General features: G+C 44.4%; 7 protein-coding genes across 7 annotated transcripts; 4 read left to right on the forward strand and 3 right to left on the reverse strand.

Moving 5' to 3' along the window:
- Nucleotides 1-270: 270 nt before the first annotated feature.
- Bfra_002955 (putative serine palmitoyltransferase protein) lies at nt 271-2,065 on the reverse strand (the record flags this gene model as incomplete). Its single annotated transcript, XM_037333368.1, has 5 exons — nt 271-495; nt 547-1,038; nt 1,094-1,604; nt 1,664-1,764; nt 1,835-2,065. The coding sequence occupies 5 exons, from the start codon at nt 2,063-2,065 to the stop codon at nt 271-273; spliced, it is 1,560 nt and encodes a 519-aa protein (XP_037195496.1).
- An 851-nt stretch (nt 2,066-2,916) lies between these two features.
- Bfra_002956 (putative 1,3-beta-glucan synthase component gls1 protein) lies at nt 2,917-8,838 on the reverse strand (the record flags this gene model as incomplete). Its single annotated transcript, XM_037333369.1, has 3 exons — nt 2,917-3,235; nt 3,291-8,594; nt 8,654-8,838. 3 exons carry the CDS (start codon nt 8,836-8,838, stop codon nt 2,917-2,919), a joined length of 5,808 nt encoding a protein of 1,935 aa, XP_037195497.1.
- A 2,070-nt stretch (nt 8,839-10,908) lies between these two features.
- On the forward strand, nt 10,909-11,700 carry Bfra_002957 (uncharacterized protein; the record flags this gene model as incomplete). Its single annotated transcript, XM_037333370.1, has 2 exons — nt 10,909-10,989; nt 11,505-11,700. The coding sequence occupies exons 1-2, from the start codon at nt 10,967-10,969 to the stop codon at nt 11,698-11,700; spliced, it is 219 nt and encodes a 72-aa protein (XP_037195498.1). The 5' UTR covers nt 10,909-10,966.
- A 2,599-nt stretch (nt 11,701-14,299) lies between these two features.
- On the forward strand, nt 14,300-16,163 carry Bfra_002958 (putative 1,3-beta-glucanosyltransferase gel4 protein; the record flags this gene model as incomplete). The annotated part of the gene is made up of 4 exons (XM_037333371.1): nt 14,300-14,401; nt 14,467-14,807; nt 14,933-15,408; nt 15,460-16,163. The coding sequence occupies 4 exons, from the start codon at nt 14,300-14,302 to the stop codon at nt 16,161-16,163; spliced, it is 1,623 nt and encodes a 540-aa protein (XP_037195499.1).
- Nucleotides 16,164-16,843: 680 nt separating this feature from the next.
- Nucleotides 16,844-18,015, forward strand: Bfra_002959 (putative mitochondrial carrier protein; the record flags this gene model as incomplete). Its single annotated transcript, XM_037333372.1, has 2 exons — nt 16,844-16,943; nt 17,204-18,015. 2 exons carry the CDS (start codon nt 16,844-16,846, stop codon nt 18,013-18,015), a joined length of 912 nt encoding a protein of 303 aa, XP_037195500.1.
- Nucleotides 18,016-19,001: 986 nt separating this feature from the next.
- Nucleotides 19,002-20,227, reverse strand: Bfra_002960 (putative zinc finger protein; the record flags this gene model as incomplete). The annotated part of the gene is made up of 3 exons (XM_037333373.1): nt 19,002-19,328; nt 19,432-19,703; nt 19,753-20,227. 3 exons carry the CDS (start codon nt 20,225-20,227, stop codon nt 19,002-19,004), a joined length of 1,074 nt encoding a protein of 357 aa, XP_037195501.1.
- A 421-nt stretch (nt 20,228-20,648) lies between these two features.
- Nucleotides 20,649-23,501, forward strand: Bfra_002961 (putative rsc complex subunit protein; the record flags this gene model as incomplete). Its single annotated transcript, XM_037333374.1, has 4 exons — nt 20,649-20,947; nt 21,004-21,106; nt 21,164-22,582; nt 22,635-23,501. 4 exons carry the CDS (start codon nt 20,649-20,651, stop codon nt 23,499-23,501), a joined length of 2,688 nt encoding a protein of 895 aa, XP_037195502.1.
- Between the last annotated feature and the right edge of the window lie 886 nt (nt 23,502-24,387).

Raw genomic sequence — 24,387 nt, forward strand, 5'->3', positions numbered from 1 at the left:
AAGCCGCCCATAAAGTGCAATGTGCCATAATAATTACTAAGTGAAGATATTCATTCGTAATTTTTAATTTATGTATATCGGTCTATACTCACATCGAATACACGTACCCCATTATTATACATTACAGCTCTTCAATCCTCTTCTAGCCCCCTTCACAGCCCCTTCTCCCAACCGCTAAAGTCAATAACCCCCTATTCATCCATCATCCATCATCTATCATGTAAAAAGAAACACCCCGCTACTAGAAATGTAGCCGAGGAAACGATAATTTTAGGCCAGTGGCAAGGCCAACTTACTACTCGCCTTTCTGGTCAAGACTTTCGTAATAGCATGTCTAATAACGACACCAGCCTTCTCAATCTCCTTTTTCGAGAGTCCTGTCGTAATGCATACTTTGAGTGCTGGTTGTAATTTCCACTCTTCATCTTTGCCATTGCTACCCGAGTAGACTGGCATACTTTTGAGTCTAGTGATCATTACTCCATTGGCGAGTGTCTGTATACAAGTTAGCGCATAGAACCAATATTAAGTGATAGAATTGCTTGCCTCATCGACACATTCTTGCATGATACGTTCTTGTTCCTCGATACTGAGACGTCTGGAGTTGACAATATCTTGCTTGAGAACAAGGAGCATCACCGGGTTTTCAACGGCACTGGTGCAGTGAACCCAGTCACTTCTCGGATCAAGCTGAGCCCTCATTGCCTTGATATTCTCTCTACATTGTACCAAAACCTCAGGATTAGTCTGTAGCATGTTGAGCGTTTCGCTAGCGGTGGTAGCCAACATAGCCGGCAAAGCCGCGGAGAAAGTGTAGGAAGCAGCAGTGATACGCTGATGTTCTACCACATCGTTTGAGCCTGCGCAGAATCCACCTCCGGCACAGAGAGGTCCAGCTAATGATCCAATCAACATATCAATTTGCGATGCATCCACATTCTGTGCTTCCGTAAGACCGCGACCCGTTCTACCAAGAACTCCAAAGGACCATGTCTCATCCAACATTAGGCGAAATTTGTAACGACGTTTGAGTTCAATCTAATGATTTGTCAATTATGCATATGAGCATGAGGATGTGATTTGAGATAATTACCAGCTTGGGCAAGTCCACGCAATCACCAACTGTTTCTGACAATCCCTCTGTGACAATAAATCTTCTGGTCAACGGTCTCTTGGCTTGTTCCTTAACCACCTTCTGCAATACCCTTTCCAAGTCTTCCATATTGTTATGTTCGAAGTATTTGACTGTACTTCTAGAGATCTGCAGACCTTTCCTGATTGAGTAATTGCTTGCTCGATCCGCCACAATAATATCACCTCTTTTGCAAAATGCTGGTATCACACTTGAAATCGTAGAAAATGCATGAGCATATACAATGCATCCTTCAGTTCCCAAACACGATGCAATATCCGCTTCAGTTTTCATGTGTACATCTTGAGTGCCGTAGAATTGAGGGGGTCCGCAAGGTCCTACACCATAAGTTCGGAGAGTTTGGATGGCCTTTTCTTTGACTTGCTCATTGCCAACGAAATTGTAGAAGTTATAAGATGCGAGATTCATTACCGTGCGGCCATTCGAGAGCTTAGATTTTGGTCCTGTAGGCCTTCTTTATATTAGCACACTGCATAAACAGAATGTTGAGGAAGGGGAAGTCAAACTCACCCTACGATGATGGGCGTTTTCTCACTGTCTGCCTCTTCAAAAGGAGTCATCTTTGCAACCAATGGCTCAGGTTGCCACTCGTCTACCAAGTCGTCGATTTCCTGGTAATTTACTAGATCAGTTTCCATAACTTTGACTCGCAGACCAATCTGATTGGGGAAGACCGCTCACCTCCTCCGTCAACTGAACAAAATTATTGTTATGCGTCACATAACTAGGTGCCAGCAAATATCTGATGAAGAAGATAACCAGAACCAATTCGATAACAGATCTGACCGGATCATCCTGATAACTTGATTGAATATAGCGGATGAGCATGGCAGAGCCAGGCACCTTTTGAAAAGTCGATGTGATCTCATTTATGGACGAGACCATGTACGATTGAATGTCCTGAAGGTCCATGTTGATAGCAATCGGGTTGGCCGGAATCAGAGAAAAGAATTGAGTATGATGTTAAAGGGACGATTGGTAGAAAACGTTCCCGCTTCCACTCGTACTGGCACAAAAAAGTGCTGGCTTGTTCAATGATGGTTATCGCGACTTGCTGTCGGCTTCGCGTAATTGAATGTCCGTGGAGTTCAAGTTGAACAGGTGGGCTTAAGAGAGATATATATTGTCACTATCCGTATAGATACCAACGATGCAAACGAAAGATACTATTGTTTATTGTATTGTATCTTCTTCAAGGACTATATGTGTAGATTATCGATTTATTATAACTAGCTAGCTAGAATGTGATGTGGGCTGCAAAGAAAATTAGTAAGCTAGTGAAATTCATGCTACGATTCTCTTCGAGGGAAAAGGAGGCACGTCAGAGTTCCCTCGTTTCATTCAAATAGATTGGGCTAGCATTGCATGAATGCTTGGAAAATTCGGTCACATTGCAATCGTCACAGTAATCAGCCATCTAAAGAAATTGGGATAACCAAAAATTTACTCATATTCATTGTAGTAAAGACTCTGTATTATCTTCGCGCTGTAGAACATATTACAGCCGTAATTTGGACTCTAGGTGATCGAAGCCTGAGCATCCAGTATTGCATTCGGGTCATTATGGAACAGTAAAGGAGGGAAAAGGAAACAAAAAACAAATATCTAAAGCCGTTTACCATGCAAACACCCTAACTCAAAGTTTAAAAACACCCCATGAAGTGACGATGGCCACGCATCCATTCCAAAGATCTTTTTAATGTACTGCATACCATACCATTCTATATTACAGCCCTAGCAGTCATCTATACAACACCGTCATTCTAAAAGAGCCTAACCTTGGCAGCGGCTGTGCTAGAGGCACTCGCTGTGGCAGTAGCACCAGAGCAAGTCACGCAGCCAGTACCGGTCTCGTTATAGCCCCGAGTGTCGTTGTTATTTTGGCCGGTAGGTTGGTAAAGATTGAATGGAATCTTACTGGTCAAGCTATCGGACAGAATCATCTTGCCGGCAATAAGTGGACCGATCAACAAGGCAAGGAAGACGATGAACAAAACGAAGTAGATGACAGCGTATCTCCAAACACGTCTCTTTCGTAGCTTGGATTGCTTCAACGAGTAAATTGGAGGACGAATTTGTCGACTGGGAGAAAGTTAGCTTGGAACCTATGTGAGTGATGTAGTGGAAATAAACATACCTTGGTCGAAGCCAGAAGAGCATCACAGAATGAAGCTTGTCAACCTGAGGAATGGCGATGATAGGAAGCATGATGAAGAGAATGAGATGACCAAGAACGAAGTCACCAGCAAACATTCCAAGCTCAGTGATCTTACAGAGGAATTCACGGCCAGGTTGGGAAACTGAGTGCCAACCCATGGAATACCATTTACCAGTCCAGAAGGCGATGTTGGATGTATCGGTCTTCAATTCTCTGGTCAATGTCAAACTGATAATGAGCTTGTAGATAAATCTTTGAATGGCGGCCGAGGCAATCATTCCCAACAAAGTCTTGGCGAAGTTAAATCCTTCCAAGAAGAACATGGCCTCGAAGAATACCAAGCAGAAAACGACGGCGAGAGCGTGCGCAATAGCGGCGAGAACCGATCCGAATTTCTTGCAACACATACCAAGAAGGGGCCCCATACAACAAGCCATACCAAACATTGCGCCCAATACACCAGCGTTAACTGCAATAGGGGCACCGGCTACAATGGCCACACGGATCAAGGCGGCTGTGGCTTTGGTCGTGGTGCCATCGTTGTTCGCTGGGATGACACCTGTTTGAGCGTTGATGAAGAGATATGGAATCAAGGTGAGAGCGACAATCATGAGCGGTCCAACAATTTCACCGAAGAAAAGGTTGGAGAACGTGGCACGAGCGGTATCCCCAGACATCTTGGCCGATGGGTCTCCGAGAATCTTGCGTTTGTAACCTGTGATTCTGGTACGCGAGAGACGACAGAAAGCAATCCAACTTGATGCATGGGAACGAGAGTTTCCGCGAGACAACCATCTCAAATAGTCTCTGTAATCAATGAAGAAATCGTTCCAGGCAAATTGATGAGGATTGTACAAGAATGGTGAAATACACAAAGCAAGGAGAGTAACCCAGAAGTAGACCAACGCAGCTTGCCAGACGGTGATGGTTGCGAACAACAACATCATCAGTAATCTAGCTCCGAGATAAATCGAAGGACCGGCAAATCGAGAGAAGAGAATACCAAAGGGGATACGAGCAGTAGCGAAACCACGACCAGTTCCGATATACCTGGCACCACCGAAAGAAAGATCTTGTTGGACAGCGTTGGCATAGATTTGACAGACGAAAACTTCGAAGAAAGGTGACAAAGAGCAGAATTGCTTTCCGAGACGAGTAGCCGCACGCCAGAAACCACGTTCTGTCAATTCCTGAACCGTCAAGGGCACGAAGGAAATGAAGAACACAATGAAAATAGAGATAACGCAACGATAGACCCAGTTGGTAATAGGGATGATGTTTGCACAACCGGTTGGAAAGAGCGCATCGGTGATGGGGACGTTGACGTTGTAATTACACTCAATGACCTGGTTCTTGAGGGCTCCCAAATTGATTAAGCAGATCATGAACAGATTGACAGACAACATAATAAACATGTTGTTCAAATGGAAACCAGGATGGGCGTAGTAAAAGGACAAGAAACGATCGATGGGCAGTTGGGTACCGAGGTAATAGTACTCTCTTGACAACATTTGTTCACCCATACCAGTTCCAATCTTTGTAGTGAAGTTAAGAATCGAGCCAAAACCAAGATCACGACCTTTACCGCATTGATAGTACTCGCAATGCTTGATGCGACCTCCACGAAGAAGTGCAGTCATACCAGCGTAAATATCCTCGTTGAGATGTAGACCTTTCTGAGCTTTGGAAACACCACCTCTGGTAGTCATGAAAATACCGTTCAAGAAATCAGGATGTCCGTAATGGAGCTTACCACCGATGGTAGCAAGAGTACGTGCGAAGAGTGTACCGAATGTTTGTTCCTTTCCGGCAGCGATATCTCCCAAAATACCAATGTTCTCAGAGAAAATATATTCACGAGCACCGAGAATAGCAACAGGGGCGACCTTAGGATTGGAAACACCAGGAGTGTAGGGAGAGACGTTTTCGGTTGTCATTTCCTCAAACTCGGCCAAAACGCTACGAATTTTCAAGCACTCTTCCAAATAGTTGTCCTGATTGGCATCAATGAGTTGAATGTACTCACCACGGTAGAAGATAATGGCATGGTTTTGGTTATCGGATTTTCCATCACCCAAAATTGGGTTACCAGAAAGTTGAATGCGGAACTTGGGTCTGCGCATTCCATTTTCCATGATTTCAGAGTGACCATCAATGAGAGCGGAGTAGAGACGTGGCTCTTCACCTTCGGCAAGAGGAGCTTCTTCATCCAAGTAAGCGATTTGAAGATCAGGGTAAGCACGAAGAAGAAATTCGGTGTTTTCCATCTCCTCTTTCTTGAATTTGGCGTAACGTTGCATAGAAACACAAAGCTTGAACTTGCGGCGGGCCATACGTTCAAGTTCGCGCTCGAGCTTGTCAGAGTTACCACCGAACATTTGAACAACTTCAGGGTTCTCCACACGGTAGAGAAGTTTGATAGCACGACTATAGTTCATGAAACCAGAGATTGTACGGTAAAGAGTTTGTGCTCTCAAAGAGGCCCAGATACGTGTGCGGAGAGTGTACTCAGGAGCGGCCGATTTGAAACCGATGCAGTAGAACGGAAGATCGTCGATCTTGCTCTTGGCAGTGTTCTTTTCATCCTTGTCATAATCGCCATTGAATTGAGAGGTCTCGTCGGCAAGAATCTTAGTATCCTTAACGAAGCAGTCCCACTCGTGAGGGTGCAATTGCTTCAGGTACTCAAGCATAGTAACACGGGAGTATGGCTCGTCTTCACGAATAATTTCACGCAGTGAGAACAAGATCTTCTCTCCGTAATGAGGAATCATAACAGTGAAGGTTGGCATGTTATCGACTGGGAGTGGTTCTGGGATAGGAGTTGACAAAGATTGGGCGAAGAAAGAGATACGACGCTCGGCTTCACTCTGACTGGGGAAGAATTCCGTTTTGAAAGAATGATCTTCTTGTGAAACGAAGAAAGTTGGGGCTCGAAGAGTTCTCTTGCCTTCTTGTTCAGATGGAACTTGATGGTAGAGAAGCTTTTGAACGTGGTCGATAGCAAGGAGATGCTCTCTGTACATGGAGATAACGATGGCGTTCCAAATCTGAGAGATAAGAACCTTTGGCTTGTACTTGATCTCCATGTCAGTGGTGGCGAGAACCTTAGAGTAGATACGCTTTGGAAGACGCGAGAAGATATTTCTCCATGGTGTCCAGATAGAGACACCGAGGTAGAAGGATCGAGCCACTGAGTAGATAGTGTTCATGATAATGTACCACATGAAAGTATCCAAGAAGAACAACGTAAGATCAGTAACGAACATGATACCAAGGAGAATCTTGGGCTGCAATTTGCAGAGAACGTCGCCAATAATAGCATCACCAGCACAGTAGGAAATTTCCATACTAGCCAAGTATCTGATAGGATCACGGAAGGACAGAGTCAAAAAGACGTAAGATTCAGCAAGTTTGGCTCCGAAGACCGTGATCCAAAGACCGTAAGACATCCACATGTCGTTGCCCGTCAGGCGAGGATAACTCGCAGTGAAGGTTTGACTGGCAACGTATTGTCGAGAGTTTCTGGTCAAGTAACTACCAAACAATCCTCCCATCGGCATTATCGAGAAGAAGAAGTAGGTGATCAGAGCGATGAAGAATTGGACAATACCCAGGATCAAAGCAATCTTCGTCTTTTGTGTGTTGGGGATGATGAAGATATAGACACTGGGAGCGACATTGAGAGCAAGAACAGCGAGGAGGAACAACAGCTTCTTAGTCAAATGTTGAGCACCTGCCCAACGACGAGGAACGTAGGACCATTCGCAAATTGTAGCAACAACCATGATAAGACTTGCAACGGCACCACCCAAAGCGACTGCAGACCATTGTGCAGAGGCTGGAGGTTGATTGTTCTCTTGTTGCTTGTAATTCTTTTCCAAAAGGGTGGGGGAGTTCTTAGCAGTGAAGAACCAGAATGCACTGATGTGAATAACCCAGATACGATTGAAGTTGACCAACATGTGGAACCAGGAACGGGTTTCGCGATACGTTTTGAAGAAGACCTTGTTCCAGTTGACATCCTTGAGCTTGAGATAACGTTCCGCGGGAGAGAGATCCACTAGGCGAGACTTGTCTTCCATAACAATTCTCTCAATACCTTCAGGATACCAGAACAGTTGATTGCAGTCATCGTATCCGATAATTTCGTTGTGATCACGTTCTCGGCGAACATATTTACCATCTTGAACTTCGTAACCCTGATCTCTGCAGTATTGGTACAGAGGCGTTATGATATGGTTGAGATATGTGAATTCCTCTACCGGCTCAACCAAGTTTTGGCAAGCAGGCGAGTTCAGGTAGTCATCAGCACATTTGAAAATGAAGCAGAGAAGTTCGGGCATGAATCGGACTTGGTTGGCTTCACCCCAACAGAGGAGGTAGAGGGCCAATTGACGCACTCGGTCATGTTGAGACATGCGGTTCATGCGGGTCTTCCACCTGTACTCAGCAGCTTCGAGACTGTTATCGCCCTCCATCTGCTCCAGGGTCTGGGCTTCGTTTTGAGGATCTGGTGCTGCCGCCTTGGCTGCTTTGCGGGCTTTACGAGTACGACGATCTCCTTTGCCAAGTTTCATGTTGGCAAATCCTACAGCATCATCAAGATCGAGATGAGCGGCAAAATACCATTTTCGGTAATTGGCATTGTCACCACCAATGTAATCTGCATGGAGGGACAAGAGAGCTTGATTTGGAGTCATACGCGAAGCTCTCGAATCGAGCAGAATCATCAAATGATCGTACACATTCCTCATGCTGTCACGTTGGAATCCAAACTTGGCGGTCAAATCCAGGAAGATATCTTCGATCTCTTCCTTCGATAAAGGAATTTGAGCGTCTGAGGTCCAGGCGGGATATGGCTCCTTGGATCGTTGTCCAGCTGGAAGGACATTGTTGAAGTCCATTCCGTAATTTGGCGTTGATGCTCCGGACGATCTGTTGCCACCATATGAAACCTGCGAAGATGGCGGTCTGTAACCACGACCACCCATTTGGCTCTCGTTGTAGCTGTTGTATCTCTCATCGCCGCGGCCATAGTAGTCCATGTCGGTGGCTCGAGCCATGTCTGATCTCATGGTAAAGTCGCTGAAAGTCTCAGAATCCTCTTCTGAATCGCCCCGACGCTTGCCTTGAGGTGCTTCGCCAGCTGCTGCACCACCCTGCTCGTAGTACTGGTCGTTGTAGAATTCATCTTGATATTGGCCTTGGTGTTGATCGCCACCTTCGTAATATCCTCCCTCTTGGTGATATGGATTGTTGGCATCAGCATTGTAGTAGCCTCTGTAAAGTGTAGTTAGCTTCCGATCTATGAAAAAAAAAAGTCACCCAAGCCCACTCACGATTCATCATAGTACCCTTCACCACCTTGCTGCTGCTGATGGCCTCCATGACCTTGCTCGTAGCCAGCATTATTGTCGTAATATTGTTGACCTCCGTGTTCGTCCTGATAATAAGATTCGGTATTACCGGGCTGATGACCGTAGCCCTCGTCGTATTGAGCACCTTGTTGTGGGTGTCCCGACATGATTGCGTGTTAAATTATTTACTGATGGATGGAATGTTAACATTGAGATCTCCAAAGGTCTTCCGAGGTGAACTGGCGCGTAAAAGTACCGTTCCTTTGCCCCGGCCTTCGTGGCGGATTGGAAAGGTGAATGAAACGAAGAATGAAATTGATACTCACAAATTAAAGGCACATTGGAAGAGTGAATGATTCCGTTGCAGGCCTTGAATTGAAAATGGGCTGAGCAAAATGCTTGAGATGCGGTCAAAAAATGATGGTCGTGATGTAAATTAAATAAGACCGATTTTGCTCGTCTTAACAGTGAATCTTTCGATAGGATGAATTGAATAAAATGGAGGATACAAGGACTTGACCTCCTTTCGAAAAATAAAGTTTACTTTTTCGAGAGAATGTCGAATGAGTTGTAAAGAGTGACTATTCAATTAAAAAAAAAGATATGTTGATGATTTGGAGAAGGAAGCAAATGGTGTGAGATTTCCCTTCTGTTTTCTCCCCCTTTATTTTTGGTTGATTCGTTGCTGCTTTGGTCTTGTTGATTTTCGTTAGGGCGGCTTGTTGTCCTTCCTACGAATTCGAACTACCTAGTAAACTTTTGATACTGTCGCGTCTAAATGGAACGAAACAGGAAAAATAGCGCTGAACGAGTGTTTAAAGATTTACAATATCCAGTTTACGAACAAAGTAATAAACAAGAATCGAGAGAGAGAGAGAGAAGCACACTGAGAAAAAAGAATTTCCTTCCTTTCTCCCGAGGGTCTATTCCAAAGATGTTGGTATAGTTGTCGAGGTGTGTGTGATCTTTCCCAAGAATGAGAGATTAGGGAGAGGAAGAGAGTGAAAAAGTTGTGAAAGAGGAGCAAAGAGGGATTTTTAGAGTACTACTAGGTAATTAACTTAATAATAAGGAAATTCGGTCTACGGTTCATTGAGAAAATCAATTTTGGCACTAAAAACAGGGTGACAGTTATTTATTTCTTGAGATGGGAGAGAGCGGGGGGGGGGGGGGAAGGTTGTTTTCGTCAGTAAGATATGAATTGGGTGGATCTACAAAATAGCCAAATAGATACTGGCTGGAGTCTGGTCCGGTATGGTAGTCTGGTAGTCTGGTAGTTAGTCTGGTAGTCAATCTGGTAGTCTGGTACGGACTGTAGTGCACCAGCAGAAATATCTAGCTTGGGGGGCGAGCAGTCAAGAGACAAGTGATATCGACCCAAAATAAAAGAGGCTGGTTCCTATGGTTGGTGGTGGCCTCACGCTTTCCATTGGTTCAGATGATTCAAATATCAGCATTGTGGTGACAATCTTGGGCAATGAAAGGGAGAGAAGAATACTTCCCCATGAAGTTAAGATGGTACGCATGTGGACAATAATCTCGAGGTAGTCAGTAGCGAACGTCTAGAATAAATTTAGACATTCTAGGTAGATGGATGCACTAGGGGGCCAAATAAATGGAACTGGGAAGCTTTGAAATGGTTCAGTTTAATAAGTTGGATTGACTCGTCTGTTACCTACCGAGGACTCAGGATTGGTATCTCGAGAGATTCAGGAGACAGATAATGCTGACAATTGATTTTGATTGGGAGGGGAAAGTTCTAGAGTCCGGATCATGCCTAGTCGCCAGGGGCCGATAGGATTTTCACCTTGCTGCTTTTGTCTTCCGATTGCCAGCTCCATGCCCTTTTCATTAAATTCATTCATTTATTACAGAATCATGATCATTATCATTATCATCATCGTGTTAACCACTTTGCTAACTCAGGGGCACGCAACAAGCTTGCGCATCAGTTGAGTCTTGACCCATACCTACCGATAGATACATCATACTCCGTACAGCCAGCTGAAAGCTTCGCTCATTGCTAAGCATCTACCTACGCTCGAGCTACTCGCACCATGTGTAGATAGATATATATATAGGCAATAAAAGGTCGATAAAATAAGTACCGGTATGGGAAGGTGTTTTCCAATTTTCCTTTCCTTTTCTTTTCTTTTCAATTCAATTCAATTCAATTCAATTCAATTCAATTCAATTCGACTAAGCCATTGACTTGATGCGTCTTGCTCTTCCCCAAGTCTATTCGTTGTCAAAAGCTTGTCTTCTCTCGAATCCACAGATGTTATCGATATCTTAATGCCTCATGGTATTATTCTATTGTATGTCATTATCGCCATCGATTTCTAATTGCTTTTCAAAAGAAAAGACCATGGATTATCATGGCACAGCATCATCGTCTCCTCTCTTGCCCCTGCTGCTTATGAGCCTTAACCGAAAGGGACGTATCCATAATGGTTTCTTATCTGCATCAATCTATTTATTCCTACTGTTGAGAGCTTCACTTCTATTCCAGATCATCATATTTACATCTACGATCCTACTATTGTCTCCTCATCGGATTGGCCGTCAGGCCGTCTCACAGGTACCCAAATTCATACCAAATACACGCATAGATATTATTGATAATCCTTTGATGTGGTGCAGCCATTGACGACACTCAGTCATATCCCGAGTGGAACGAGACGATCCCTCTTCCAAACGGTCCAGAGGAGATGAAAAGGGGGATAAAACGGCAACTGATCGGTGGTAAGTGGATGCGTTGAGTGGGTATGTGCCACAGTCAAGTTGGAACAAAGGCGGTGCATGCATGAATGATACTTTGCAAATCGACCAGGGTATACGACCACTCTTATTCGGAAAGATCTCGAGCTATCGACAGGGGGTCGGAGTCGGAATCGATATTTACTCCCCTAAAAATTGTATTATATAAAGTGCTGCTTCAAATGTTTGAAAATTCGATAGTAGAGCAGTACTCTGGAGATTGCACCGGGTCTGTTAATTTCCTCGAAAAGCAGCAGCTATTCCGTTGAATCACGTAGAGATGGAAGAGTGATATTGCCCGCTCCTATGGAATCTGAAATCCATCATCGAAGCGCGTCGACAACCCACCCACTCAGAAGTTAGAAGTGCTTGAAATTTCTTCTAGCCTGGACTACTTAACAACGAACTACCTACTCGGCCACTACTTATCGTTCATTCTTTTCTATGCTAGACTCCCGGGGTTCCGAAGGCTTCCCATCCGATCAACAATAGAGACGGGTTGTGAAAAACTGATCGGGCTAGTTTATCCTGATTCGTGCCTCTTTTAGTCTCCTAAAATAGATCAAACTATGTTCCAGTTGGGTGGCGACTGTAATAATAATGTCCGAAGCTTAATATACGACAGGATAAATACGATATTGATTGGTAAGGTTGAACTGATATCAGAGAATGTTGATGGGGAACTACTGCAGAGCCAAAACTAAGAGCAAATAACCTTTCAATAAGTGTATATAACCAACCATCTCCCTATTTCCCATCACCATCAAACATTTCTGCCCGTACATGATCCAGCATGTCTCTGAAGTTGAAGGTGGTGCACCAAGACGCGTTTTGAAGAGACAGCCGTTTAGATGACAAGTGAAAGTATCGTGGGGCTTTTGCTGCCAGTAGATATTGGGCACTCTGTATGATTTTCCATTGAAGTACTATCTCGATGACAGCATGTGATGAAAGACTGTATATCGGCAATCGATTGACATGAAAATCCTCGAGGTCCTCGGGAACGTTATGTTTCGAACGTGATACGGGAGTGTAACATTCGCCTTGCTGTACGACAACAATTGGAGGGGAGAAGTGACATGGCTCAACATTCACTTACGTTAATACGAGCTTACTACGACTTTGTCAAGGCGGCTGATTTGAGGGAATGCGAATGAGAGATAATCCTGTATCAGCGTCGTCTGAAAAGATGTTGTTTTATGTACCTAGTATGCTCAGCCTACCAGTGATGCCAAATTCAGACTGAAGCTGTTGGTCAAGCCTTCCCGATCAATAGAGGATAGAATGCAAGAGATTGTATCGTATTCGAGATCTTGAGGATTGATGGATATTTTATACTCGACTGCCTATGTAGGTAGGGAGGTCTTGACAACAATCTTCTGTGAGGGAAAATCGAATGAATGCTCAGCAAAGCCGAAACAAATGTCTACTTTCAATTTCATCTAATTGGTGTGCCTTCTGGATACTATCATATATACCCTTTTGATGAGATGATTGATTCTCCAAATCCACACAATTCCAAAACTACATGTCTCGATTTCTCGCATTCGCACTTCTCAATGCATACCAACCCGTCCGAGTTATCAGTCCAATGATTACTCCTTAATCTTTGAGTTGGGGCAGTGCTTCGAGAAGCATTCAAATTAGGATCAACCAATATCCCAGACCAAACCATGGACGTGTTTAAGCTTTACGGAGTACGTTCAGATTATTTGAGAGGCCCCTAGCAAGTGTCCAGAAATAACGCTGTAATCATCGAGAGAAGTACCAGGTGGGTTTGTGAGCAATCCGTAACGCACGGTGCCACACACTGTATCCATGACCGCCAGAGTTGTCTGTGAGGTGGTTTTGAGCGACGTGTAGGATTGATCAAGTTGATGGAGTGCTGGTGGCAGTGTGGTGATTCATGTCATGTCATACTCCCTTTGTGTACTCGGTACATTTATTTAGGTATTCATTCATCCATTCATTCATCATCCATCCATTCATCATCCATCCAGCCATCCATCCATCCATCCATCCATCCAGTCACGATTCAGCAATCCAACAACAGGGTCAAGAATACCTACCTACCTAGCATCCTAGGTGCTTCAGAGGCATGTACTACGTATGAACCTTACGAATAGCCAAGAATCTAATCCAATGGAATCCGTCCATTTGATTGGTTCCTTCCCCTCTTGCCGTACTACCGGCACGCTCCTTCCCATGCTTCTCTTTCCCACAAGTAGATTTAAGTAGATTTAAGCAGATTTTTCTCACATGAAAGTTTCCTGAATTTCCCAGCTAGGCAATCGGGATAAAAGAGGATTTGGACCAACAGACCCAATCTAATCTCTAGTCCAGGAACATTTCTTTCTTTAGCACGACTCTCTCTACCAAAGTACCAAAGTACTTTCGTACCCATCTCCACTCCGAATTTATACCATTGAATCATTCTCCCGTATCCCCTAAATTATTCTTCCAATCCAAATCTCCTTGCCACTCTTAATGGGACTGTGTTAATCATTCCACTTCCGTTACTTCTCGACATTCATTTGCTGTTTTTCCATTTCTCCAACAATCCCATCTCCAACTCACTCTAGTTAGGAAGACAGTCATTCGTTAAAACACAACATATATTTCTTTTTTCTTTTTAACTAGGACATCTGCCGTGCAAGTCGTTGTTAGAGAAGGAGAGATTACATCACCAACACACTCGTTCTTCCCTATTTCAAAACTCACCTGAGACGGAAATATCTTTAGCTAGCAATCTGATTGGGCTTGGATTCTTGAACTTTCATCTCATCATCAAAAGCAACTTCTCACGTCTATCTATCGTCAACAAAACCAACATTATAACATACACACATTGGTATTTCAATTAGCATCATGAAGACCTTTGGCTTTGCTTCAGCAGCTGCTGCGGCATTGACCGGTGCTTTTTTCGCATCGTCTGCTGCCGCTGCTGATCTCCCTTCTATCGTCATTAAGGTATGTCATGGATCGGTCCATCCGACGTTGTTGGAGGTCACTTTAAATGCTAATTCATATATCAGGGCTCCCACTTCTTCTACGAGAACGGTACCGAATTCTTCATTCGTGGTGTAGCATACCAACAAGACGTTAATTCCAACACTACTTCCGACGCTACTTTTACCGATCCCCTTGCAGATGAAGCTGGTTGCAAGCGTGACATTCCTCTCCTTCAAGAGCTTGGCACCAATGTCATCCGTGTCTACGCGATCAACTCCTCGTTAGACCACTCCGTCTGCATGGGATTGCTTAACGATGCCGGAATCTATCTTATCCAAGATTTGTCTAACCCCTCATCCTCTATCGATCGAAGCGACCCAGAATGGAACACCGATCTCTTCGCCACCTATGCCGGCGTTGTTGAGTATGTATATCTTGTACTTGTTACCCATCGTCATATCAATATCTCTGGCCTTTCACTTGCATTATGAAGGAGGAGGATTATCAATTCATCATCACGTTCTCCGTGTGCTAACATTCAAATTTCAGTGCCATGGCCAACTACACAAACGTCCTCGGTTTCTTTGCCGGTAACGAAGTTTCCAACGATGTCAACAACACTAACGCCAGTGCTTTCGTTAAAGCTGCCGTCCGTGACATGAAGGCTTACATCAAGACTAAGGGCTACCGCACTATCGGTGTTGGTTATGCTACCAACGATGATGCCAACATTCGAATTGATTTGGCTCATTACTTCAACTGTGGTGATGCTGATTCTGCCATCGATTTCTGGGGTTACAACATCTACTCGTGGTGCGGTGACTCTTCCTACACTGAGTCCGGATATGATCAAAGAACTCTCGAATTTGCCAACTACTCCGTCCCTGCATTCTTTGCCGAGTACGGTTGCAACACTGTCCAACCCCGTGAATTTACTGAGGTCGGGGCAATTTACGGCGACAAGATGACTGAAGTCTGGTCTGGTGGAATCGTCTACATGTACTTCCAAGAGGCAAATGACTATGGTAAGATATGACTTGCAAACTTTTTCGAAGCACAAGCTGACAAATCTTTAGGTCTCGTTTCGGTTTCAGGAAGCTCTGTTAGCAAGCTCGCTGATTTCACTGCTCTGTCCAAGCAATTGGCCTCTGCCACTCCTAGCTTCACCAACTCTGCCTCCTACACTGTTACCAACACAGTAGCACAAGCATGCCCAGCAACCGGTACCGCTTGGGCTGCTTCCAGCGACCTTCCTCCTATCGCAAACGCCGAGCTTTGCGAATGTATGGTTAAGTCTTTGTCCTGTGTCGCCAACAGCGGTATCTCCGGTAACTCCAGTGCCGATCTCTTCGACTATGTCTGTGGTTTGGACAGCGCTGCCTGTGATGGCATTTCAAAGAATGCTACCACTGGAGTTTACGGTGCCTACTCCATGTGCACAAGCGCTCAACAATTGTCTTTCGTATTTGACCAATACTACCAAAACCAAGGCAAAGTCGCTACTGCCTGTGACTTCAGCGGCAGTGCTAAGACTCAAACTGGCGCCAAGAGTTCAACCTGCTCAAGTCTCATCAGCCAAGCCGGAACCGCAGGAACTGGAACTGTTACCAGCGCACCAACTGGTACTGGATCTTCAAGCAGCTCATCTGGTACATCCACCTCTACTAAGAAGAGTGCTGCCGGTGCTACTATCGTCCCACGTTTCGACTTGGGATTGTTGCAATTGGGTGCCTATCTCGTGGTTGCTGGAATGGCAGGTGCGGGTATGATCATGTTGTAGATGATATCATTAGCATTTTTCGGCGGTGGATTTCTGGCTGTCTGGATGAAGGTGTATCTTCATTCGAAAATTGATCGGGTAGTAATATGTCATTCATTCCTTGATAGTCATTTCATGTTGCCTAGGCGTCATTTGGTTCCTCTTCTTTTGACACCTCACAGCGTCAATTGAAGATTTTAATTTGTATATTAAATGATAGACTGAAGAGATATTTGAGATTGTGAGGAAAGCAACTTCCTATTGTAAATTTGAGAGTGATATATAATTTCTCAAAGTGTGCTCATCACCAAACATGTACAAGCCCCTATTCAAGGCGATTTTAAATGTCCTTCATATTGAAATCTGCACCCAAAGGCCTCAATATCTAGGCATGTATACACCTAATCAAAGTTATCTAAGCGAAAAGCACATCATCACTGGCTAGCTTACGACTCCGATGACAAGCGCGAATTGGTGTGTTTTTCTTTGTAGATAACAGATGACTTCAAAAGGCCAACGATTCTTTCGAAATTTCACTTGCTTTCCAATCCGATTTATGATTTAGATCTCTGACTAGATTTTATCCTCTCTATCCGATCCTCAATTTACAAATTGATTTAATTATCAATTGGAGAAGCAGAAGTTGAAAAGGTGTCAGGGAACGTGCCTGGCATTGCGGGGAAAGGAACAGATTAAACAAAATGGCGGACGTAGCAGCGGAACTGGAAGAGGGGGGCTTCAAGAGAACCTTGAAGGACTTGTTTGCCGGGGCTGCTGGGGGTGTAGCTCAGGTTCTATTGGGTAAGTAAGATGTTGTTTTCATACTGCGGTGTTTTGGGGGATGTTTTGGGGTTGGTTGGGATAATCACGTGGAGGTAACGAGATATGTCGAGAAGTGAAATTGTCTTCGAGTGATGGCAATGGTTTGTGGATTTGCATATGCCTTTTGGCGGATATTCCATAGGTTTTAAGGTCAAATCTGGATCTTCTTTCATACTTGTTCTAAGATGGAAACAACATAACGAGCACTTCACAAGAAAATAATCTAACCTCTTCCCCAGGTCAACCCTTTGATATAGTCAAAGTTCGTCTCCAAACCACTACACAGTATGCAAATGCTCTTGAAGCTGCCCAAACCATCTACCGCAATGAAGGTGCTCTCGCCTTCTACAAAGGTACCCTCACGCCTTTGATCGGTATTGGAGCCTGTGTTTCCGTCCAATTTGGAGCTTTCCACCAAGCCCGTCGTTACCTGGAAAACTACAACACTTCCCGCAGCCCTCTTTCCCCAGGTCTTTCCTATGCACAATACTATGCGGCAGGTGCCTTTGCCGGTATCGCCAACTCTGGTATCTCGGGTCCCATTGAGCACGTGAGAATCAGATTACAAACGCAGCCTCACGGTGCAGGAAAACTCTACAATGGTCCCGTGGATTGTGTTCGGAAACTGTCGGCCCATGAAGGCGTTCTCAAGGGTCTCTATCGCGGTGAGGCCGTTACCATTATCCGAGAAGCGCAGGCTTATGGTGTGTGGTTCCTTTCTTTCGAATACATGATGAATAGCGACGCCGCGCGCAACAAAATCGAACGCAAAGATATTCCGAGCTGGAAAATTGCTTTCTATGGTGGTCTAGCCGGAGAAGCTTTATGGTTGGCTAGTTATCCGTTTGATGTTGTGAAGAGCAAAATGCAGAGTGATGGCTTCGGGAAGGAGATGAAATACAACGGTATGAGAGACTGTTTTGCAAAGACGTGGAGAGCAGAAGGTGCAAGAGGATTCTGGAAAGGCATTTTCCCTACATTGTTGAGGGCCATGCCGGTTAGTGCGGGTACTTTCGCCGTGGTGGAAATGACTATGAGAGCTATTTCTTAGATCGCTGAAGGAATGAGAATAGTTGGTGCATTTAGTATCTTGATGAATTCATGGGATGATGAGAGTCATACTACATGTCCCTTTATATGAGATATTTTCAGCAGAGCGAGCATGGTATGGCATGGTATGGCATGGTATAGCATTAGCATTATATCGATGAACGAGATATAGACATCTACGTAAAGATTCCTTGTACATCAGAATTTACCAATGCCTCCAAGTGCCTATCTCCTTTCATTTCAAGTACGTAAATAATGAGCCAGATACAGAACGTTGCTCGAGGAAACAAGAAAAAAAAAAAAAAATCTTACCTACTACCTCCAAGGCTCTAAAATTTGACAAAGTCAAACCCCGAGCGTTGTAGAACTATCTATTCTATTCCATGATCTCGTTCTTTGTCCTTCAATTCCTTCTCCCTGAAACAACTATGTACTGGATTCATTATTGAGTCTTGTCTTGTCCTGCCTCTTCTCGAACTTAGGCACATCTTGAAAGTTGGGGGTGGGAGAGACTTGTCCGAAGGTGGAGTATTTATAGAGTGGTATGTTTTGATGGTTTATTTTTTATCAGCGTTTCTATCACTGCGATGTTACAGTGGTGAGGAGATGCTATATGAAACTCGATGATGTGAAGTGTAGTGTAGTGAGGGTGTAATAGTCATTGGCATGAGCTCTGCTTAGCAAGAGCGGGATTGGGTGTATAATAGATAGGTAGGTAGGTTATGTGTCTACCATATTTTCCATCATCAAATCCAACGTGTTTCCGACCTCTATAAATATCCTATCCATCGAGATCTAGCTCAATTCATTTTGAATGCCCCCCTGGTGTGGACATTTAGTTGATGAGTAGCTAGCCGATTATCTTTGCGGCAGCCGATATTTATGAGTTGTACGAGCTCAATAAATCCATCTGTGTATTTCGTTTATCATTCGCTCTCTTCAAACCCGGACCATTTCATAATCATAAACATAACCATAACCACAAGTTCAAGTATCAACCTCAGCCATGTTGTAATGGCCCAACTGCTGCGCATGAGCTGCCGCTTGTGCTTCCCCATGAATAATCACGCCACAATCTTTACACTTGATAGCCATTCCCCCTGTATCAGTATAATAATGCTTTTCTCTCAATTTTGAGCATAGTTCTACTGCTTTAGCAATTATGGTATCGTCGGACTTATCGAAAACTCGAACGTCATTTTCGGGAGTTGAGGAGAAGGGCGAAAGGGCTAGCATGTCATAATGGATTCCAGAATAGACCAGAACACATCTATTGTTGGAGCCAGATTCGTGGAATTTGTGGATGGAGAGGGACTGGGCATTGTTAGTTTGTGGGATTAGGGTTGAAGGTCATAATGGATTGGGGTTCTCGTGGGGAATGGAAATGTCAATTATAATTGAAAAGGGGATGGCATACTTGAACATCGACACAAACAACTTCTATACCAAAGGCCTCGGCCAAAATACCCATCTCGATAGCTCCACCCCAAGCATCAGAGGTTTGAATCCAGCGACAGTAGTCATCGGGTTCTTGTTCTAATACGACTTTACTATAAAGTTCGGGGTTGCCTTGAATGGTAGAAGCTACGACGGATCGCAGCTCATGCATGGAAAGGTCATCACCAGGAAGAACTGCCGTTCCAAAAGCTCGGAAAAGACATGAGTTATCGTCTGGCATGACACGGAGGACTGGAAGATGTTAGTGGAGTGAACAATAATCTTTGGATGAAAGACTAACCAAGTGTAGCCTGAAGTTCCGGAATTGGAATCTCAGGTACATCTCCAGCGATACCTCTCTTACGCGAAAGTGACACGGGAGCTGCAGAATTCGATGCATTTTTCGCATCACCATGCATACCAGAGAAAGAAAATGACTTCGCCTCTGCTGTTTGTCTATCTTTTACTTGAGGCGGGATAGATGAGGTTTTAGAATTAGAAGGTGAAGTCGATTTTGGTGATGCCACAGATTTACGTTCCTCTCTTGAGCTAATTGTAAGTTGTTCGCCATTTAACTTGATGTCCAACTTGCTCAGAGGTAATGAAGGCTCGCTTTGAGAAAGGAGAAGCGGTTTTGGCGGATAACCATATTTAATATCGAAATTTGTGAGAGATGTCTTCAAGGTGATTTCGGATATGAGATCACTGATTTTGGCATCGTCGGGAAGAGTTATGGTGGATGTCCCTTCGGGTCCTCGAACTCGCATTCGCGGCATCTTTGATATCTGGGTTGGTATTGGCACGTGGGTGTGGTCGAAAGCGATTCGGTATGTGGTTTATATGGACAACAATACCTTGAAATATGTATGAACGATAACAATTTAATATTGTCGCAAACCCGTGAATCTTATATATTAATTAATAATTATCGTCTAGAATCCTTTAGAACCGTATTTAGTTTGGAGAAGAATGTTGTGGCAAAATAGGTGAATGATGTCCACCCCTTCCAGCTGTGTTCGCTGTTCACTTCGGCTTGAATAATCCAGTGATCACGTGGTCACATCTTTTGCCCGACCAGTCCAGTTTCCGTTGCTTGTGGGGATCGCGCTCCAACGCGATTACTCGAGCTCCCTCAAAAAGCGACCAAATCCTTAGCAACACAACCCCGCGATATAGTTGCTAGATTCAATAAAAAGGATGGATTCGCCTGTAGCGGCCCCGATTCAAGATGAATCAAGCGTCAAGACAGAAGAACCTAAGACTTCCATTGATGTTGAAATGACCGATGCGCCAGAAGCAGAGCCTGAACCCGAACCCCAACCCGAACCCCAACCAGAACCAGAAGTAGAAGCAGTAGCTGCAAAGCCAGAGATAAAAACAACGGGAAATGCGCCAGAACCTGTAGGTTCCCTTGCGACAGTCGACGGTGTCACAAAGGATGGATATATTGTTATGAATGAAGTTGTACACAAATTATCGGAATATCGCACGGAAGAGTATGTCCATTGTGGTTTGCGCATTTGTTTTTCTAGGGATGCTGATATGAATTTAGCGGTTACGATATCTCACAGCTTTTTCAGCGCATGCTCAACAAGAGGTTCCTACCAGATTACTTTGAGGTGATCAAGGAACCTACCGCATTCAGCACCGTTAGAGTATGTTATTTCTGCCTATCAGATGCGCGCGAGTGTATCTAACTGACACACTGATAGCAAAAAATCCTCAAGAAGCAGTACAAGAGCTTCAAAGAATTCGTCCGCGACTTTGCCCTCATATCTCATAATGCACAAGTTTACAATCGTCCGTCTGCAGCTGCATATCATGATGCCATTGCGCTTAGAGAGTTATTCAAAAAGGAAATGCAACAATTGGTAGATGGAAAGGTTATCACCGCGGAGGAAGCAGAGATGCCGTATCTAGGAGAGCTCCCACCCGTTGAAGATTCACCACCACCTGGCCCCGAAGACGAAGAACAGGAGGAAGACGACGAAGACGACGAAGAGGATGACGAAGAAGACGATACCGATGATGAGGGTGTGAAACGAAAATACAAACGCAAAATTCGACGTTCGAGCGTGAATAGGCGCGATGGTGGTACTGATGAAGCAACAAAAGAGCCCGAAGTGCAGAAAAAGCGCGGTAGACCACCTAAGGTGCATACTCCCATGGAAGCCCGCATAAATAATATTCTGAAGGGATTGAGAAAATTCAAAAACCCTAGGGGAGAGCTTAAAATTGCACCATTCGAAAGATTGCCCGATAAAACAAACATGCCGGAATATTACCAGGAAGTCAAGACCCCTATGGCAATGGATCTGATTAAGAGGCAGGCAAAGCGCAAGAAGTACGAAACCGTGGGCGAGGTTCTGAAGGATATAGAACTCATGTTTGAGAATGCCAAGGCATTCAATGAGGAGGACAGTGAAGTTTATAACGATGCAGTGTTCCTTCAAAATGAAGCTAGAGCCCTAGCTGAACAAGAGAAGAACAGGCCGGATGAAGACTTTGCTTCTGAGGATGGACGAATACCTCTCAAAGAGATCCTCTACAAAGGCGAAATGTGGAAGGTTGGAGACTGGATTCACATAACCAACCTTAACGATGTTACAAAGCCGGTAGTTGGGCAGATCTATCGAACCTGGCGGGATATCGCAGGACAGGACTGGATTAATGCTTGTTGGTACTTACGACCAGAGCAAACAGTTCATCGCTATGATAAGCATTTCTACGAAAATGAGGTTGTTAAGACTGGTCGCTATATCGATCATAAGATTGATGATGTTGTTGACCGTTGCTTTGTCATGTTCTTTACAAGATACTTCAAAGGACGTCCCCGTAACTTTCCTGCGGATAAGGAGATCTATGTTTGTGAGGCGCGTTACAATGAAACTGTATTCAAGCTCAACAAAATCAAGACCTGGGCTAGCTGTGTACCAGATGAAGTGAGGGAGAAAGATTATGAAATGGATCTTTTTGACACTCCAAGGCCAATGAAAAAGTTTCCGAGCCCGATCAAACATCTGCTCCGCGATGATGCTACAGAACATGACGAGACTCCAAAACCCACTAAGGGCGTAGATGGGGCACCTCCTATCGTCGGAGCTGTGCATAAGCTACCTCGTGCCGAAAATGTAAGTTCTCTTTCATGAGATGTCTTAATCTATATATTCTAACACTATAAAGGACTCTCCACCGCCATCACCCACCCCACCTGCCGCATCTCCTGTGCCAAATCCAGAGCGCAGTCGTCCACCTCCTACAAGCGAAAGACCTCGATTTGACTCACAGGGAGATATATCAATGGGTGGTACAACTCCAAGCGCTACTGCCTCGCCCATGATCAATCAGCATTCAGCTCAACCGGCATATACGCAATCCTTTGCACAAGCTCGGCCATCTGCATCTCCAGCGCCTCCTCAGCTCGCTCATTCATATAGCTCGCACGGAACCACGCAAGCTGTACCACCGACCCCGACATACCAGCCAACAACTTCATACAACCATCATACTTCCTCCACTCCCACCACCGCCACCCATCATCACTCCAACCCATTAGCCAACTACCAAAATTATCATAGCAGCAGTACACCACGTGTTGGTGGCTCTACTTCAAATACACATGGTTCACACGGGAACGCATACAATCCACCACGTGCAATTGAAGTATACACGCTTCCAGATGCAGCGAATTCTGCCATTCCAGCCGACGTTCGATCACAATTTCACACGGACGAATTTGGCAGGGTCATTTTCTATACTTCTCCTCCACTTGACTCCAACCTAATTCCGGAAGAGTCACAAGTTTTGGGACATAGTTTGAAGTATCTAGCCAAAAAAGTACGACGTAAGGAGGAACTTGAGAAGAAACGCAAAATCCGTGAAATAGAGTTGGAACTCGAAGCTAGTGAAAGATCGAAGCGTACGAAAGATGAGGCAGAGGCTAGAAAACAAGCTATACTCGACACTCAAGTTAAGTATATTAAAGCTTGGACAGAGGACTTGCAAAAGGGTACAGAGGCACTTTACAAACAGTTGAATGGTACGGAGTAAGAGAAAGTCGGGGAAACAAGAAATATGAAGCATAAACCCTTAAAATTGGGAGAACGAAGGCACTACGATAAAGAGTGGCGTTTGTGACATCAGGGTGTACGAACAGATTAATTGTTTCTGGGTTTGACTGGCGTATTTTGGCGTGGAAGAAATTGATTGCGAGGAATTCAAATCCTCAAATTGTACATACCCAAGAGGAGCTTGATAGACAGTCTTGGAGCTGGGCAAAAGCCGTTGGGTTATTACTTATAAATAAATAATATACCATTCTTATGAGATTTATACTATCTATCTTGATTTTATCGGTGAGCGCTTCATGTAGGTGTAGGTATTAGCACATCGTATCTGAGTACAAGACTCTTTTGCCTGGTTTGCATTTGGCTTAGAACTGAATGACGGTGTATCTCCTTCTCACAAAATTGACGGCAATTGATGTAGAAATATTTCAAGAAAGCAGATTGAGAGCTTGATGTACGATTTACATGAAATTCAATGGACTATCCAAACCTTGAGGATCTACCAGTGGGTAGGACGAACGGAAAGAGCTGATAGTATCCAGAAGGCTTGTTGAGAATGATTACAGTTCATGGAGGAAAAATGTCCTTCTGTCCTACTAATCTACTCCCGATGGAGGAGATATCCATCTTCACTCGTTAAGTCGGCAATGGTATAGTGTGGCTTGTTGATGTGGTTGTTAGTTGGTCTTATAGAGCTAGTCAGATGTACTGAAGCTTATGTAGTGTGATCTTGATGCAGTTCTAGAGGTCAACTTTGGTATTCTCTGCGCTTGATTGATTAGGGGTGGAACTCGGTTATGAGATGCTAAGCAGCTTTTTGTTTCGCTGTACTAGCTGTTAGAAGATGAAGTGGAAAGAGAGACAGTACA

Source organism: Botrytis fragariae (assembly GCF_013461495.1).
Source record: "Botrytis fragariae strain BVB16 chromosome Unknown tig00000012, whole genome shotgun sequence".
Lineage (NCBI taxonomy): Eukaryota > Fungi > Ascomycota > Leotiomycetes > Helotiales > Sclerotiniaceae > Botrytis > Botrytis fragariae.